Source organism: Geotrypetes seraphini, chromosome 1, assembly GCF_902459505.1.
Source record: "Geotrypetes seraphini chromosome 1, aGeoSer1.1, whole genome shotgun sequence".
Lineage (NCBI taxonomy): Eukaryota > Metazoa > Chordata > Amphibia > Gymnophiona > Dermophiidae > Geotrypetes > Geotrypetes seraphini.
This window is the reverse complement of record NC_047084.1, coordinates 232,510,603-232,530,554: the sequence shown is the minus strand read 5'-3', so window position 1 is coordinate 232,530,554 and position 19,952 is coordinate 232,510,603. Positions and strand designations below refer to the sequence as shown.

Genomic DNA, 19,952 nt, shown 5'->3' with positions numbered 1-19,952 from the left:
GTCTGGACACTTTCTCCAGACGGGATGAACAGTTTGCCCAAACAGTATTACAAAATTTATTCTCCTAAATTGCCAACACTCCCACCATCCTATTCTGGTTAGCTTGGAGGTCACCCATATGTGAGAATACCTGTCTGCTTGTCCTGGGATAAAGCACAGTTACTTACCATAACATGTGTTATCCAGGGACAGCAGGCAGCTATTCTCACAACCCACCCACCTCCCCTGGTTGGCTACTCTGCTAGCTATCTGAACTGAAGAGACGCGCCCTACGCTGGGCGGGAAGGCACTCGCGCATGCTTGGTGCGGGCGATTCGAAACTTCGAGTTTCTTCAAGCAAGTCTGCTTGTGAGGCGTCCACATCCGGGCTCCGTCGATTATGTCACCCATATGTGAGAATAGCTGTTTGCTGTCCCTGGATAACACCTGTTACGGTAAGTAACTGTGCTATTTGACCTGAATGTACTAACTCCACATGAGTGCAAGTGCTAGAACCATTTGTTCTTGTGGGCAGTGGCGTATCTAGCATATGTGACACCAGGGGCACATCATTTTTTGACACTCCCCCCCCTTCTGTATGAAAAACATGATTTTTAGTAACAATCCACGTCACATAAGAGTGTACCTAGGAAAAGGCAGCATCTTGCATACTGCAGTGAGCAGTACAACATCAATACACCCACTGTAAAACAAAACAAGCCAGACTAGTACAGATCAATCCTGCACAGTCAATCCTAACAGAAAACAATATCTTTTAAACACACAGAACACAGAAAACACCTTCGCCTAGTATGGAATATGTAATCACAAACTAACCCCTCCCCCGTTTACAAAACTGGCACTATCTGTATACAATAAACACAAGATGCATAAGCATAACATATTGTTATAGGTATACTTATGCATCTTGTGTTAACACTTAGAAAAAAATCTATGTGATGTGCATTTATCTATTTTTTCTTAGTCCTTGCAAATCAAAATAAAAGTGATTGAAAATGATTATGGTATCTTGCCTCTGAACTTCTGCAACATGCAAATAGATTAACCTTCAGCTTCTTGCATAAAGGTTCCACTCAAGTTGACATCTGTAACATATTCCGCAGAAGCCGAGAATGCTTCAGTACATCATTGGCAGTTGAGTCAAGTTGATTCAATGGCTAGCATGTGAATGTAAGAAGTTTCCAAGTTTATTTAGCACTTGATATATCTCAATGGAAGAGCATCTATTTATTTATTTAGAAAATTTTGTACCCGCCTATTCCTAGGCGGTTTACAAAATACAGTCATAAAATGGATTCAAACAGGCATATACAATAGTTTCATGCAAACAATCCAATCCAATCTTAACCTTATTTTTATATACTAGGTCTTTCCCAAAAAGGACTCGATCTGGTTCACAAAACATGCACTAGTTTCTTCAAAGAGACAAAATACCTGACATTTGTCATCTATATATATCAGTGGCAATATCCTCATGAATCTTGAATAGACAATCATTTAAATGCTTCCATAAATAGAGTAGTTTTTACATATAAAACTAATAGTTAAAATAATATAGATAAATGTAGAACTACAATATCAATAATAAAGGCAAGAAATTTGAAAGATGAAGGGTTAAAGCTGATTTTGTACTCTTTGTTTCAGACTGGTCTCCATAAAGCTCCTTATCTCATTTTATGAATCATAGGAAGGTTTTTAGCATTGTTTTAAAATGTTCCAGGGCATTCCAGAGTTGGGGACCAGTGACTGCAAAAGAACGATCTCTAGTGGATGAATATACAATTTGCCTAATCGATGGAATTACTATGAGGTTTTGCTGTAAAGAGCAAAGTGTACATATTGATGAATAAGGTATTAAATAGTTATCTAGATATGGTGGTGATTGATTATAATGTGTTTATAACATATAGAACGTAAGAATAGCCTTACTGGATCAGACCAGTGGCCTATCTATCCCTGAATCCTATCTTCACAGAGGCCAATCCAGGTCACAAGTACCTGGCAAAAATCCAAATAGTAGCTGCATTCCATGCCACCAATCCAGGATAAGCAGTGACTTCTCTTGCCTTTGGTGATCCTTTAGGTTTTTCACAAAACTAAATCTTCACAAAGTTGGATCAAGATATGTTGCCACAAAGTGCAGTATGGTCAAACCTCTCTAGTATTTGTTGGTTAATGTTGCTAAAAATTATTTTTTTCATCAGACTAATTGAGTCACTGTTTGAATGATTTGTTTGCCAAGCTGTGTGAAGAGTATAGCAATGAATATTGCAAAGTGGGAATAGTGGCATATTCAATAATATCAAATAACGGAAGAAAAATGTCCATGAAGGACACCATGCCCTTTAAAAGGTCAATATCAATTTAGGAAATCAAATGTTCCTTTTTTTCTGTCCCTCAGCAGCAAAATCAGCACATCACAACTCTCCAAAATTGATGAAAACATGTTACGCAAGCTACACCATGGCTTCGTTTCTCTCCCATGTTTAAGGCTTTATGGCAAGTTGGACTGTAAGCTTGAAGCTTGGTTTGCATATTTGACCAATTAATAGGAATAGTTATCCAGTTAGTAAGGCTGTGACAATGGAAGTATTTAGCCAGTGACATAAACAATCTACATGAGTTTTTGCAGCAGTTGTAGCCACAACATTTGATCCTTTTTAGGTCATGCATGGTGTATCATTCAAATTCAGTCCAAGTTCTGTGAGAGTAGTGTCAATGAAGTTCTCTGTGTTTTTTTGCTGTGTGCTTCTCTGGAAAATACATTTATACAGTGCATGTTACAGGACCCAATTATTCACCCAAAACACAGTGAAATCACTGTAAGAATTCTTGTTGATGATATCAGTCAACATATCTGTGCAGAACGGCACAGCTTTATGGATAGAACTAGTCATAACTTGTTTCTTGATCTCCTCGCAGTTGCTTCCTTTTATTTGAAGACCACTTCCCTTATTTAGATGTCCACACAATACATCATCAACATTTATGTTTCCATAATTGCTGCTGATTAAAATCATTTGCTGGGCAAACAATTTCGAGCCCAAACTCTCAACAACATAGAACAATAGTCCAGCTTCAACAACTAGACATAGTTCAGCACTCTTCACAGCAGTTCTATCCCCTGGTGAAATATTTGTACCAGGAACCTTTCTCACAAACCAATCAATCAGAGTTTGATAACCCAGTCTGGTGACAACAAGTGACTTCATATGATCTGTCATATTTGTTGACCCATACTATTTAATCGAGCCTTCGTCTGACCTTGACTTAAACAGTAAGCAACTGGAACAATTCACGCAGGCCGCCCAGCCAAAAATCTGCTCACAGTTTGCAGTTTCAACCAATCTGAACATTTTCTAACATTCAGATTTGCCATCTGCATTTTCTTTCAGAACTGAACCATTTCAAATTGCATTATATAAATTGTCTGATGTCCACGATTGAGATGGTTTACAGTGATTCTTAGCAATCTTAACTGCTATTTCACTATTCTTACACACAGGGTCAAACTGCCCAGGCCCACCCAATCTCGGCTCAGATCGCCAATTGGATTCCTACCTGCAGTCAACCCACTCTTGCACATCCGCACTCAGCCACCCTCGGCCTCATCCACCAGTACACAGAATCAGCATTTTGTTTCTAGTGGAGAATCTGCTTAGGGGTTGGGCTGCACCTCCTTAATCATCTCATTGCAGTTTTCTTTCTCTCCACGGGTACAGCTAAGTTTTTGCAGACATTTCCTGTGGAAGCTTCACAGATCCATGTTAAATTCTCCCCCCCACAGCCACATGCAGTTATATTCTGCAGCAAACAGCAGAGCTCAGGCCTCCAGCAGCAATAGGACTCCACTCCTCCGCCATGGCCTAATGGTGTAACCTAGTGTGTGTGCTTAGCATCTATGCAGGAGATATGCAGTCTTGTTAAATTTGTGCCATCTCTGTGAAAAGATGATTAAAGTCATAAAAACATAAGAATAGCCTTACTGGGTCAGACCAATGGTCCATCAAGCCCAGTAGCCTATTCTCACGGTGGCCAATCCAGTATCTGGCCAAAACCTAAAGAGTAGCAACATTCCATGCTACCGATCCAGGAAAATCAGTGGCTTCCCCCCATATCTTTCTCAATAACAGACTACGAATGTTTCCTCCAGGAAATTGTCCAAGCCCTTCTTAAAAACAGAAATAACATTTTAGTTTTAATGAATTCTATTTGATCAAAAAATTTATAATACAACAGTCCAAACCCCATCCTTTTTTATGAACAAAATAAAAAAGTTACAGAAGAGCAAACATACAACATTTCAGACTACTTATATACCCATGGCACAGAAAGTTGGCTATTTTTAACATTTTGGATCTGCTACTTTTGTCGCCTTTCTCTTGAGACAGTCACATTTTTGCTACAGGAGAGGTGGGGGCCTACTCACTAATTCATAGATCAATAGTCTGCATTCGTCATATTTCATGCAAGTGGTTTGTTAAGTGTGAATTTTTGTCTTCTCTGTTACTGACGGAAAAGAAGAGCCCAGCATAATTTTCATTCTGCATCAACTTATTCCTCATATGTTCCATGAATACTAGAGTTCCAGGTGAACGAATATGCTAAAGAACCATTGCATATCAACTGGAAATAAGTGGTTAGATTGGCTCAAAAATTAGCATAATTTGGTGACTATTTAGCTGTAGATGAGACAATACTAACTTAAAGAATTTTGTTGTAGGTTTACTGGACTATAGCAAACAGATTATCGACTGAAGATGCATCTGGACATGGCCTCATTACACTGTGTCAGTTAGGCCTGCAGGCATTTTCCTCAGCCTGCTGATGGGTTATGACCCACCAGCAGAAAAAGATAGTGTACTATACTAAATGACAGTTCTATGCACACAAAAACATTGTGAAGGGCAATGGAGAATGCCTAATGAATCACTTAAATTATTTTCAAAAGATATTTGCTCATAAAATTCTAAACACTAAATAGATTTGTCTTATGTTTCCAGCATGCCATTTCTGGCCATAAGAAAACTCACAACAAAGAGAAAAGGATTCACTGTTTAAATGCTGGCTCAGAGCCGTGACTTTGCCAACAGATGTTAGTACAGCAGCAGTATGTGCTAAGAATGCTAGCGAGATCAGACCAGCATGGAAGACCAAAGTGGAATGAAAATGAAGGCAGGCTGAGCTTTAGAAGGGAGCGAATCCTGTGCAGCTGCATGAGGCACCAGGCCTTTGAGTGACTCTGATGGTTTATCACCGTGCAGTGCGCAGGGAAGTCCTTGCTTCTCTGCTAGTGGTTGCTACACGGGGCATCACTGGTGTAAAAGCCAGTTCTGAATGAAGGTAAATATGAGTTGGCGTTTAAAAAAACAACCACATAAATACTTTATCTGGGAGAACAATCTGATGTCATGTTTTAGGAGTGTGGAACAACACTCCTAAAACATGACATCAGATTGTACAAACATTTTGTACCCTGATCAGGGCAGGATTAATTAGTCGAGGGCCCCTATGTCCTGCCCCACCCATACGCCCGCCCCCATTTATCTGTTTTCTTATTCACTTCTATTTCTTTTTTTTAATTCAAAACAAACAAAGATTAGCATATCAGTGCAGTTTTTCTTCTATGCAACCCCCAAACATCTCTGAACAAATCCCCCTTCCTTCTCGTCCCACCTACTTACCCAGGACTTTAACTCTGAACTCTTTCCATATGTATATAAAAGTGTTTAAATATATTGTAAAGCAGTAATACTATCTGAAATGTCTATATTAATAACCAAGTTTACAACACCTCTCAACTGCCTCACTCTACACCAACCAACTGTAACCCATATGTATGTATAAACAACCAAATTTGTAACTCCTCTAGTACGTTCCACTCCATGTATGTTAACTTCTAATGAAACAACAAGGCAAGCAGTAAGAACATAAGAACATAAGCAGTGTCTCTGCTGGGTCAGACCAGAGGTCCATCATGCCCAGCAGCCTGCTCACGTGGCGGCCCATCAGGTCCAGGACCTATATAGTAATCCTCTATCTATCTATCGGGAGAAAATAAGGAGATTCAAATCAGGTTTATTCAAGGTGCTCCAAGAACCATGCCCAATGCATTTCACCAAACAAGGCTAGTAAACGCTAACAGAAAACTATGTCTTTCATACACTCAGAACACAGATACACCCTCACCCAATATGGAATAAGTAATCACAAACTAAAAATAGAAATATGTTGATAAAGGTTAAACTAAACCACCAAGAAGCCAAACTGCATTCAGTGAAACACCACAGAAACAATGACACATATTCCCCTAATACTCTGCAAAATACAAATATAGCAGATGTAAATTTGAGAATACTGACAATCATCACTTTACAAATTAACAAATAGAAATAAAACAAAAATTGAAAATAAGAATATACAATTTTCTTGGACTAATCCATTTTTCAATTAACTTTCTGAGGCTATAGCCTCCTTCTTTAGGTCAATATAGTATACTGCTGTTACATTATACTCTCCTGACCTGAGAAATGGGGTTTTGGTCTCTAAAAGTTAGTAAAAAATGTATTAAAATTAGTTCAATAAAAAGATTACCTTATTTTCTGCTTATAAAAGTTTTGTCAATACAACTACAATACTATTTTATTCTAAAGCAACAAAAATAAATTTTTTCTACCTTTTGTCATTTCTGCTTTTATCATCTTGTCTTCACTCTCTTTTTTCTAGCCAGCATCTGTCCTCTCTCTGTCTTTCATGCAGCATCAGCCCCTGCATCCACTGTCTGCCCTCTCTCTCCCTGCCCCTTCCATCCAGTTGCCCTCTCCCCGTTCCATATGGCATCTTCCCTCTTTCTATGCTCCTTCCATAAACTGTCTATCCTGTCTAACTGTTCTCTCCTTTGTACATGATTGATTTCAGCTCTGCCACCTCTCCATTTTTCTTTCTCTATCATCACCTGTCCCCTATTCTCTGGCATCTCTCTCTTCTCCTTTCTTTCCTTCCCACCCCATGGTCTTGTATCTTCTTTTCCCTGATTCTCTGGCATCTGTCTCCTTTCCTTTTCTTCCATCTCTCCATGCTCTGACATCTCCTCCTTCCTTTCCCCCTTGGTCTGGCATACTTTCCTCCTTCCCTCCATGCCCTGGCATCTCTTCCTCCCTCCCTTCCTTCCAAGCCCTGGCATCTCCTTTCATTCCCTCCCTCATCTTCCTTCTCCCTCTCTTTCTCCCTACAGTTGGGTGCAGCAAGTCTCTCCCCCTCTGCTCCCTTTCCTCCTGTCACCCAAGGCCTGTCATCATGAACCTCTTCAGGCAGCAACAGCATTCACAATTTGCTGCTGTTGCTGGCTTCAGGCTTTCTTCACTGTCAGGTCCTGTCTTCATGGAAACAGGAAGTAGGCTGGACCCGGCAGAGAGGAAGGTCAGAAAGCCATCAACAGCAGCGAATTGTAAATGCTGTTGCTAGCCGAAGAAGTTCATGACGCCAGGCAGAGCACCCAGGACAAACTGCTACCCTCCCCCGACCCAACCCTCCTATCTCTCCCTCCCTCCCTCTCTCCCATCGCGAGACTCTAAACAGCACCGCAGTACTCTAAGCAGGCTGCTTCATGGCTTTCTCCTGCCGGTGATTACTTCTGATGACGTCAACACTGACACACCAATGGGAATCACCGGCAGGAGAAAGCTGCATAGCAGCCTGCTTAGAGTACAGCGGTTCTATTGAGAGTCTTGTGATGGGAGGGAGGAAGAGATAGGAGGGTCAGGTCGAGGGTGAGGGAGCCGGGACAATGATGATGTTGCTGCTGCTGCCGGCAAATCTAACTAGGGTGAGGCCCTAAAGCAGCACATCGGCAAGTTCCCCTAACCATTTTGGGCCCTAGGGCCTGTGCCTACTGGGCCTATCCTTTAATCCAGCCTGACCCTGATAACTGAAGTGGGCTCTTAAATATTTTCTGGGGAATAAATGTACATGCAAAGTAGGCCTAAAGAGATATGGGCCCAGATTCTATAAACAAAGCCTGGAGTTAGGCGCCTAGATCAGTGTGCCTAGCCAATCTAGGCACCTAACTAAGCAGTATATGAGCATTTTATTGCAAGCCAGTGAGGTAAATGTTCCAACGCTAAAAGGAATTCAATGAGTGTCGGAGCATTTACCTCACCGGCTCTCAGTAAAATACTCTTACACTACTTAGTAAAATGAGCCCTTAATTATTCAATTTGGATTAATTGGCACTGTTAATTGAAAAGCACCATTAAAAAAACAATTTTAAAAGAATTTTAAAAATTACCCTCCTTTTACAAAACCTTTTTTAGTGTCAGTCAGCACTCTGAATGTTCTGTGCTACTCACAACACTCAAAGTCACTCTATGAGCACTGGGAGCAGCACAGAGCATTGAGAGCATTGGCTGGCACTAAAAACCACTTTCACGGTTTTGTAAAAGGGGGGGTGGGGGGTGGGAGATTAATTAGCTGGTAGGTGCCTAACTCGGTAAGCACTAACCACTTTGAGGTAGGCTTCTACTCTACCAGAAAGTAGACGTGGTTATGGGCGGATTCTGGGTTGATTTTGGGCATGGTTTGATTAGGCGCACTAATATAGGCCAAGAAAACCCTTACATAAATGAGAGTGTGGCTAAGGTTTCAATGCCTAAACGGCACTTAGTGGGTGATTGAAAATTGCACTCCTCAGAGCCTAGAAGTTAGGCACCGTTTATAGAATCAGGGCCATGAAGAGTAATTTCATAAGGCAGAGCTTTGTTAACACAAATTTGCATGTATTTACCTCCGGATTCTGTATACTGAGACTAAAGTTGTGTGCAAAAATCTGTGTGCACTGCAGAATTGCATACACACATCAATCAGCGCTGATAATTGCCAATTAACAAGCAATTATTGGCACTAATTAGAATTTATGCCCAGATTTTATTGTATTGTAGTAATGACTAATATATTGGAATTTACATATATTCTTACCCCCAAATGCTATAAAGTCTGCCTAATGTTCGGTGCCTACATCAGTATGCTTAGCTGATATAGATGTCTAACTTAACCCCCTCTCCACCCCCTTTATACAAAACTGTAGCACATTTTTTAGTTTTGGCCGCAGAGGTAACAACTCTGATGCTCATAGGAATTCTATGAGCGTTGGAGCTCTTACCTCTGCTTCCGGTGCTAAAAATGCTAGCAAGTTTTTGTAAAAAAGGGGATTAATTGATTAATAGACTAAATTGGCAAATAACACCTCATAATTGGCGCCCCTAGCCATGCCCACTTTTATCTATGCACTTTGGTAGGTACCTAACCTCAAGCATGTAGTTTTATTTATTTATTTATAAGATTTTCAATTTTACATAGTAACATACATAGTAGATAACGGCAGATAAAGACCTGAATGGTCCATCCAGTCTGCCCAACCTGATTCAATTTAAATTTTTTTATTTTTTCTTCTTAGCTATTTCTGGACTAGAATCCAAAGCTTTACCCGGTACTGTGCTTGGGTTCCAACTGCCAAAATCTCTGTTAAGACTTACTCCAGCCCATCTACACCCTCCCAGCCATTGAAGCCATCCGCAGCCCATCCTCCACCAAATGGCCATATACAGACACAGACCGTGCAAGTTTGCCCAGTACTGGCCTTAGTTCAATATTTAATATTATTTTCTGATTCTAAATCCTCTGTGTTCATCCCACGCTTCTTTGAACTCAGTCACAGTTTTACTCCACTACCTCACTCGGGAGCGCATTCCAGACATCCACTACCCTCTCCGTAAATAGAGAGTTGCGCGGGGACAGAAATCCCACCCGTCCCCGCCAAAGTCCCACCCGTCCCCTCGAGGAATCCCTCCGTCCCCACCCGTCCCCGCGAGGAATCCCTCCATCCCCGCCCGTCCCCGCGAGGAATCCCCTACGTCCCCGCCCGTCCCTATAAACTACAGAAATAGTTATTTCATTTAATTATGCTACTGAATTAAAGGCTCTGGTAGAAACCCATTTAAAAATAAGCTAAAAGACTTTATTAATTTGGAAATATTAATTGGGAAGAATACATACTTTGTAAACGGGTTTCTACCTCTAATGTTTATAAATTTTTATCAACACAACTAATATACTACTTTATCCTTAAGCAAAAAAAAAAAAAAAGAATTTTTTTTCCTACCTTTGTTGCCTGGTTTCTGCTTTCTTCATATTCTCATTCAATTCCTTCCATCCACTGCCTCTCTTCTCTCTGTGTCTTCCATTTGCTCTGTTACTGTGCCTCTCCCTTTCTCCCCCCTCCCAAATTGGTCTGGCACCCATCTTTTTCCCTCCGCTCCACCCATAGTCTGGCACCTCTGTCTTCTTCCCTGCCAGGGTCTTCTCCCCATTCCCTCTTCCCCATTGCCTTCCAGTGTCCTTCTCCCCCACCATCTTCCCCATATCCTGTCAGGCAGCATCCTTCTCCCCCCTCTGCCTTCCCCATGTCCTTTCAGCGTCCTTCTCCCCCCTCTGTCTTCCCCATGTCCTTTCAGCGGCCTTCTCCCCCATGTCCTTTCAGCGGCCTTCTCCCCCCCTGTTTTCCCCATTTCCTTTCAGTGGCCTTCTCCACCCCTGTTTTCCCCATGTCCTTTCAGTGGCATTCTCCACCCCTTTGTCTTCCCCAGTGCTTTCAGGGTCCTTCACCCCCCTCTGTCTTCCCCATGTGCTTTCAGCATCCTTCCCCCCCTCCTCCCGTTTACCCCATGTCCTTTCAGCGTCCTTCTCCACCCCTTTGTCTTCCCCAGTGCTTTCAGCGGCCTTCTCCCCCCTTAAGCGTCTTTTCTTCTCCACTCCACCTTTCCTCCCTCCCTGCCCCTTACCTTTGTGGCGTTTCCGCACCCGACCGACAACAGAACAGGCCCGGTCGGACAAATCTCCCTGTCCTGTAGCCGCGAATCTAAATTACCTTCTTACAGCAGCTGGAGTATTGAAGCTGCTGTAAGAGGTAATATAGATTTGCGGCTACAGGGCAGGGAGGTTTGTCGGCCGGGCCTGTTGTCGGTCGATCGGGGGACCTGACCGGCTGTGCACATTCTTCGGGGCGGACTGCCCCCTCCCCCCTCTTTCGTTCGCCATTGCCTTCTTCCTACCTGCCCTGCCGCACACAGCCGACCGGAAGTCTTCCTGATGTCAGCGCTGACGTCGGAGGAAGGGAGGGCTTTGCTTAAGCCCTCCCTCCGACGTCAGCGCTGACATCGGGAAGACTTCCGTTCGGCTGTGTGCTGCGACAGTGCAGGTAAGGAGGAGGAGACTACCCTCGCGGCTCGAATGCACTGCGATCCAACCCCGCAGGAACCCCGCGACCCTCGGAGGCGTCCCCACGGGATCCCCGCGACCCTAGGGGGTGTCCCCATGGGATCCCCGCGACCCTAGGGGGCGTCCCCACGGGATCCCCGTGACCCAAAGGGGGAACCCGTGGGATCCCCGCGGGTCCCGCGGGATTCCCGTCATCCCCATTCCCGTGCAGCTCTCTATCCGTAAAGTAGAATTTCCTAACATTGCCCCTGAATCTACCACCCCTCAACCTCAAATTATGTCCTTTGGTTTTACCATTTTCCTTTCTCTGGAAAAGATTTTGTTCTACGTTAATACCCTTCAAGTATTTGAACATCTGAATCATATCTCCCCTGTCTCTCCTTTCCTCTAGGGTATACATATTCAGGGCTTCCAGTCTCTCCTCATATGTCTTCTGGCGCAAGCCTCCTATCATTTTCATCGCCCTCCTCAGGACCGCCTCAAGTCTTCTTATGTCCTTCGCCAGATACGGTCTCCAAAACTGAACACAATACTCCAAGTGGGGCCTTACCAATGACCTGTACAGAGGCATCAACACCTTCTTCCTTCTACTGACTGCGCCTCTCTTTATACAGCCCAGCATCCTTCTGGCAGCAGCCACTGCCTTGTCACACTGTTTTTTCGCCTTTAGATCTTTGGACACTATCACCCCAAGGTCCCTCTCCCTGTCCGTGCATATCAGCTTCTCTCCTCCCAGCATATACGGTTCCTTCCTATTATTTACATACAAGCATTGCATTTTGCTACTTGCTACAGATCTAAGAAATACATATAGTATAGTATATAAAGGAAACTAATTAACTCTTATTTAGTCCACAATAATGAGGATCAAGAAAGGAAATAAACTTTCACTTAGAATTAGCATACATTAACTTAAAGTCAGGGCACTAGATTTCCTGTGCTATAGCCGGATGGGAGGTCATACATCATTAGACGTGGTTACCAGCTTTTCTTTTGATCCAATAAATTCTAAAAGTTGTTTAGGCTCAAATAAAATAAAATTGTTATCTTTGCAGGAAATTTAACAAAAAATGTAGCCCCCAGAGCAAGAACTCTTGGCCTCAAGGCCAAGAATTCTTTCCTATGTCTCTAGGTTTCTGAGCAAAATCTGGAAAAATACGAACATTGGAGTCTAAAAACTTATCATTTATGTGACGAAAATACAAACGGAGGATAAATTCCCTGTCGCTTTCCAAGGCTAAGGTTAACAGCATAGTAGTTCTATCAGTGACAACTTCAAGGGAATTTTCCAGAAATGAAGACAAATTCATGTCCATTGCTCTATCTACTGACATTTCTAATGGAGTATATTCCCCTTGTGGTTTCTTTATATTCAAATAATAAGCACTGACAATTGGAGGTAAATTTTCTGATGGAATGGCCAAAGTTTCACGGAAATATTTTCTAGCTATCTCAACTGGTGATACAATAGGATACTTTGGACCAAGTTCAAAAATCTTGTTATTTTTCCTCAGTTGGTTTTCAAAGTTATCCATCTTGTGAGAAACATAAGATCTCTCTTTGACCAGTTCCATTTGTACTATCTTTACTTCATTCAAATTATTTTCTTGTTTCTCCTTTTCACTCAAATTAATTAGAAGTACCCCCTGTTGTTCCACCTTAGAAAAGACAGTTTTGCAATCTGTTTTAATAGTAGAAAGACTCAATTTAAGGTTAAAGTCCATGACTGATATGGCCAGCCACAGCGCCTCCATATCTATTTTCTCTGGTTCCTTCATCTCCCCAAAACTGATAGCAATCCCTCCCGAAGCACCTCTCACCTTCTTCACTCTGTTGCAGGGAGACTGCTGATAATTTCCATCTCCACCTTCTTCCAAAGGGTTCAGTGGAAGTGTCCCTCCTGTACTGGGGTTGAGCTCTCCCTCTGAGGGCTGCAGGACTCCAGATGCTCCCTGCATTCGAGTACTTCCAGGTTGGGGAGGAACCAGCCTCTGCTCTGGGCTTAACGAAGCCCGGTTCGCTGCGCTAAGGTCCTCCCCTAAATTCTGGGTTCTTCCCGAGGTAGTTCGGGTCACTTCACCCGAACGGGCAAAGACGCTCATAAATGTCATCTGAACCAATCATTGGGGGGACTCCACCGCTAGAGGGGCAAAGTTGGAGACTCCCTTTCTCTTCCCCATATCGCTGCTGAGAAAGAGATTTGCAAATGTAGCACCAGGTGAGATCAGCAGCTCAGTTCGTTCAAGTGTCCGCTCCCGATGCCACCTTGATCTCTGCGGTCAAGCGTGTAGTTTAAAGTGGGCATGGTTAGGGGCAGATTGTGGACATATTTTTGAGATAGGCTTGTGTTTTGACTTATGTGCTGTTGTGCACAAAAATTAGGTGCCGCTTTTAGGCCACAAAAACCTTGGCATAAATACAGTACACCTAAAAGTTAGAATGCCTAACTTTAATTCTGTAATGTGCGCTTAACTTTTATAGAACCACACTTAGCACCGCACTAGCTGACACGCTCTTCATCCTACTTAAACTTCAGGAAACTACTAAAAACTAATCTTTTCACCCGATTCATACCCTAAGACCCTATGCCCACCCTGGCCCTCTATCTCTCTATGCCCTTTACGCAGATTGTCTTGACCTTCTTCACTGTACCATTTCATTACCATAATTGTACCCATCTTTCTTTCTGTTTGTACCATTTTTTCTCTCTGTTGTACCATTTTTTTCTCTCTGTTGTACCATTTTTTCTTTCTGTTGTACCATTTTTTTCTCTACCACCTAATTTTATCTGATTGTAACATTGTACCATTTTCGCTGATTGTCCAGCCCTTCTTCGTTGTAAACCGCCTCGAAGTACTATGGCTTTGGCGGTATATAAGAAATAAAATTATTATTATTATTATTATTATACTAGTTGTTTAGCCCGTTACATTAACGGGTGCTAGCAGCCCTTCTCCCTTATTTTTACCTCCTCCCTGTCCAGCAACACCTCTCCCCCTTTCCCTGCTCCCCCCATATAGCAGTAGCCCTTCTCCTTTTATCTCCCCCTGTCCAGCAGCACCCCTCCCATTCCCTCCTCCCCCTGTCCAGCAGTAGCTCTTCTCCTTTATGTCCTGCTCCCCCTCTGTCCAGCAGTAGCCCCAGGAAAAGAGTGAGGATCACAGGACCAAAGCTTTTACTGACATCCAAGTAGGGGAAATCCACTCTCCCCACCTCCTTGCTCCTGCTGCACTTCCTCCTTGGCTATACACACGCGCGCGCACACACTTACATGCAGCTCTCCGGCTCCTCGCGCCCCTCCTCCACATTCCACTTCTTCGGCGGGGGCCAACGTTTTCTTTATTTTGTTTTCTTTTCACGTGTTCCTCCTTCATGGAAAAACAGCACTACCGGCCAACTTAGTCCCTTGGGGCCCCCTTCCCGCGCCGCACAACCACCTTTCCTTCCCTCCCTCCATCAGGTGCAGTGAATCCACCAATGTTAAAAGGAGCCACGTCGAAATCGGAGGCCTGCCACTGCCGTAGCACTTTCCCCTCTGCCTTGGCAGAGAGGAACGTGTTACGGTGGCGGCAGGGCTCCAATTTCAAAGCAGCTCCTTTTAACATAGGCGGAGTTGAACTGACCTGATGGAGGAAGGGAAGGAACGGTGGGGCAAATTTCGGCAACAGCAGGAATTGTTTGGCGGGCCAAGCACCGTGAAACTTTGTTTCTTTAGGCAGCCCCGGGGGGGGGGGGAGGGGGTTGAATCGTCGATGTGCAGGCCGCTGAGACGGGAGTGAGCAGTTCGGCTTCCCCTATCTGGGGAAACCGGGGAAATCGCCGTGCCGAACTCAGCTGCGCGTCGGGAGTGAGTTTTTCGACTTCCCCTATCTGGGGAAACCGCCGTGCCGAACTGAGCTGCGCATGGGGCCGTAGTAAGCGCGGGGCATGCTGCAGTCTTGGCGGCCACGGACATACGGATCATGGAAGCACGCCGATAAGACTGCGCATGCGCCGCCTACGGTTTTATTATATAGATAGAATAGTGCCTAAAACTAGACGACTATATAAAATTACCCCCTCATGCCTCTTTTTATGTGTTGTGCATTTAGGTATCCTAGAGGTGTGATAAATAACAGTATAAGGGCCAGATTGTCATTTTTGCATATCTTTTATAAAATTAGGTCATCAATGTTTATTCTTTTTGGCACGTACCATATATACTTGAATATAAACCAAGATTTTTGGGCCCAAAAAATTGCCCCCAAAATGGGGGGTCTTGGTTTATATATGGGACCTCGGATCTGTGCTCACCCTCCTCCCCCACCTAGACCTGTTGCAGGCCTCCCATGGACCTGCCTGAAGCCCTGGTGGTCCAGCGGTGAGCCAAGACAAGGACAATTCTTTCTGTGTCCTGTCCTGGCTGACTCTACACCACCCCTACCTCCCTGACCCCTGCAGAGCTTACCTTTAAAGCCCTGGTGGTCTAATGATGAAGCGGGGCAGCAGCGATCGTCCTACACTCCTGCCCCATGAGAGCCACAATGAAAAATGTCTGCCATGAGTTCTGTTGCAGTTTCACAAATTACCGTAGACACGATTCAGGCACTGTTTTTTAAGGTGCTGGCCTATATTTTTTAAGTCACTTAAAATTTTTAAAAACAGTGTTTTCAACTTAAGTTATGCGCCAGTAGGGCCCATACCAGCACCAAACTTAAGGCACTATTTATAGAATATGGGCCTTACTGGCTTTTATTTAGGAGTTTTTAAGGGGTCCCTTGTTAAGACATCGTTATTTAGTTCTAGCCATATTCTATATATGGCGCCCAAAATCAGTGCCGAAGAGAAAGGTGCTTAGCAGGATTCTAAAAAAGATGTTAGAGAATGACACAGGGACAAATTTATCCCCATCCCTGCAGGTACTCAATTTCCCCATCCCATTCCAGTGAGTTTTGTCACTCTCCCTGCCCCATTCCTATAAGCTCTGCCTTAACCACTCAAGCCTCGAACACTTATGATTTTAAAGTTTTTGAAGCTTGTGCAGTTGAGAACAGAACTTGCAGGAATGGGGCAGGGACAAGAAAATAACTCACCGGGACAGGAAAATGAGTTCCTGTGGGAATGAGGAAAAATTTGTCCCCTAGTCATTCTCTAAAAGGTATGCACACCTCATAGAATCAGGCTAAGCGTCAGCACGTATTACAACGTGGGTGTGCCCATTTAAGCCAAGGAAAACCAGGTCTAAATACCTGTGCCTAACTTGTGAGTGCATCAGACATATTCTATAATAGTGCAATACATTTTAAGAATGCCCACTATATGCCCATGCCCCTCTCATGGCCATGCCCCCTTTTAAGATTTGTTCCCTAGAAATGATGCACAGTTGTATGCATAACTTCAAAGTCATGCCAATTAGTTTTAATTATGAGATATTAATTGCCAATTATTGGCACCAATTAGGCTTGTTAAACAATTAACTTGTGCATACAAATCAGCTGTGTGCACCAATTTGCATGCACAACCTAAAGTGCCATATACAGAAATTGATTTGGGGGTTAGTGTGTACAAATATCAGTGTGCTAGCATTGCCGAGTTCAAAGTTAGGCCATTTTTTTTTTCCTGTGTTAGGGTTCATGCTAATGCGTGATACAGTTTAGTAAAAGGGTCGTTAATGAATAAACTCTAGACGTCAGTGGTGTGCTCTGTGAGGATGAATTGGCTTGTACATCACTTCACACAGGATCCTGTGTGTCGTTTGATGAGAGTTTATTGCTGTTTTTAAGATTTCTGTCAGGCAGTCTTGGCAGTTGGTTTCTCCTGACAATTTATTGCCATTTTGCCAATTTATTTTCATATTTTTCATCATTCTAATCACCATCCACAATATTTTCTTAAGATGAATAATATCCCTTGCAATAAATTTGAATAAAATTGCACATATGCTTGTGAAATGTGTTAGTCTTTTGGTACTAATTCCTCTGTTCGCCATTTTTCTACTAACAGTAGTTACCAAAATAGAAAAAGCTGTCACTGCTGACATAAGGAAACAATGCTGTTAAAATAAAAAAAGCCTTCTAAAAAATCATCAGTGTCAAGTTAGCACATGAATTTAGGAGTCAACGTGACATACTGTGGAACATTTTAGGAAGCAGCTTGTTGACTATCATTACCCACAAGTCCTTGCCCCCATTTACAACAGTGAGCCACTGTGAGGTTATGTTGCTGCTATAATTTGAGCTCCCTCCTTCCTGGAATTGTCATGAGGTCTCAACGAATGTGGCTCGCTGCTGTATTTACAGTGCTCCAAAATAGAGCAAACTGTGAATTTTTATCATACCGAAGAAAGTATTAGAATGTAACACAAGGTTTATATATTCAGATACCACTTTTACTTTCTCTCTTTTTGCACTTAGCCCTGAATTCCTGCTGTGTCCTTCTTTTCAAGCAGTACAAACTTTATTGCCTTATACTCTCCCTGAAATTGATTCCCAGCATATAAAATACTTAGAAGTCAGTACGTATAATAAAAAACAGTCTTCTATTAATTGTCTTGTATACATTCAGGACATTTCTATAAAGTATATGCAATCAGTTATGCACCAGTTATGTGCATATATTATTAGAATAATATCATCTACATTAATATGTGTGCTTATATTCACTTTTATGCCAAAATTAGAGGATCTCTAATCAGAAAAGAATGGGTATACATTGAAGGAGCTAAGGCTAGTACTGAGTAGGCTTGCATGGTCTATGTCCCATATATGAACATTCAGTTGAGGACAGGCTGGGGAGGGCTTTGATGGCTGGGATGGTTAAGATGGGCTGGAGTGAGCTTTGATGGAGACTCCAGTATATGGAACCTAAGAACACTATCAGACAGGGCTCTGGGTTTCTGGCCCAGAAATATCTAAGAAAAAGGACAATTTAAATTAAATGATTAATTTATGGAGCATGTATGGTTGGGCAGACTGGATGAACTGTTCATGTCTTTATCTGCTGTCATTTACTATGTTACTATGTAATTTCACCTAAGTGCTATTCTAAAAATTTGTGCATATCATACAAGTGTGCATATCTTACATGTATGCAATATAGAATACTCATAGATGTCAGAATGGAGAAGGCCACAGGGACCATGGCCTCACCAAAAATTGGCAGTCAGAGTTAGTTATGGCTATATTGCCCCACCCACCTCCTCCCAGTCACTGTAATTCTAAATCTTCCGGCAGCAGCCATGCAGTGTTTCTGCAGAATGAAGACTTCTGGGGCAGGCCTGCACTTGACGTTGTGTGTCGGCTGCTGGAAGATTTAAAATTACAGTGACCAGGGACGGTAGGTGGAAGAGTTGGGAGTTGGAGGGAGAGGTCATGCCACAGGATCCTGCTGGGGCTAGGGCAGAGCCTTTGGGCCCCCCCCCCCAAACAAAAAAGTGTTCCACTGCCTATGATAGTATAAATTATAACCTGTATACTATAAACAGCGCCGTCATCATTGACCATCTAAAAAATGGCTACCAATCAAGTGTCACTCATGCAACGGTGCTGTTTTTAAAATTGAGTCAGAAATGTAGACCAAGGTTTTAAAGGTCTTTAGTTATGGTGCCTACAGTTTCATGCCTACAGTGGTGTTAGGCATTATAAAGCGCCTTCATAGAAACAAATGAAGTTTTTTAATGGCTGTTACCACTTAAGTTAGGTGCCAGTACGCCTAACTTAAGGCGCCGTTTAAATAATATGGGCCTACATGTCTGTCTCTGGCACCTAAACTAAACTAAAACTTAGCTTTGTATACCAGGTCTTCAGCCAGAAAGGAGCTCGACTTGATTAACAGTAACTAAAAAAAATACTGAAAAAAGTAACAATCAAAAAATATTAATATGACTGGATTCCGAAGTGTTTGGCAAATAAAATAGTTTTTTTTTTTAAGATTTATGAAAAAGTTGAAAAGGACCAAGACCCCTTAAAATAAGAGGAAGTTCATTCCATAGTTGAGAAAATTTGAAAACCAAGGATTGACTGAAAGTCTTGACTACTTTGATTCCTTTCACTGAAGGAAGGGAGGGTTTGAATTGTTGGGTGCCTCTTGCATAGGAGAATCTATAAGCATTCCATAATAAAGGGACAAGAGGGATGAAGATACCATATAAAATTTTAAAAGTAATACATGCACATTTAAAGTGAATAATGAGATAGACCGGAAGCCAGTGAAGGTTTAAAAGCATGGTCAAATTTACTTTTTCCAAAAATTAATTTTGCAGCGGTATTTTGCATCAGTTGGAGTCTTTGAAGGCAGGTCTTTGTTATGCCAAGATAGATATACATATGTTACACTAGTATTCTATAGTGTTCTATAATATATGTTCCTACCAGGCATCCAATTCTCCACTGGGCATACAAAGTAGGTTGTTTAAAACAAAGTACCACATGAATTCATCTAGTATGTTTCCCATCCATGTATAACAACTATATATAATTGCAGGGGTAGATAGACATTTGCAGTATAATGAGAACAGTAGAAACCCACAATAGGATAGTTCATACAGGTTGTGTTAAAAAAAAAAAAAAAACTTTTAAGTTTTGATATTTGGCCATGTCAGGTATTTGAATTCATCAGTACAAATTTTTAAACACAAGCTGGGATCTACTGTTACATGTACAGTAGAGACATGCATTAGGTGTGGAAGGCCCTTTTTAATATGA

General features: G+C 42.5%; 1 protein-coding gene across 9 annotated transcripts in view; it reads left to right on the top strand.

The window, feature by feature from the left end:
* The window catches only part of PCDH7 (protocadherin 7), a 922,726-nt gene that overhangs the window by 800,846 nt on the left and 101,928 nt on the right, over positions 1–19,952 (top strand). The window contains exon 5 of one of the 9 annotated variants that reach the window (XM_033947848.1): positions 1,721–1,771. The exons of the other annotated variants lie outside the window; for them this stretch is intronic. Within the exon in view, the coding sequence (XP_033803739.1) occupies positions 1,721–1,746 (26 nt within the window). The 3' untranslated portion in view covers positions 1,747–1,771. Of the gene's footprint in view, positions 1–1,720; positions 1,772–19,952 lie in introns of those variants that run through there. 9 annotated transcript variants of the gene reach the window in all.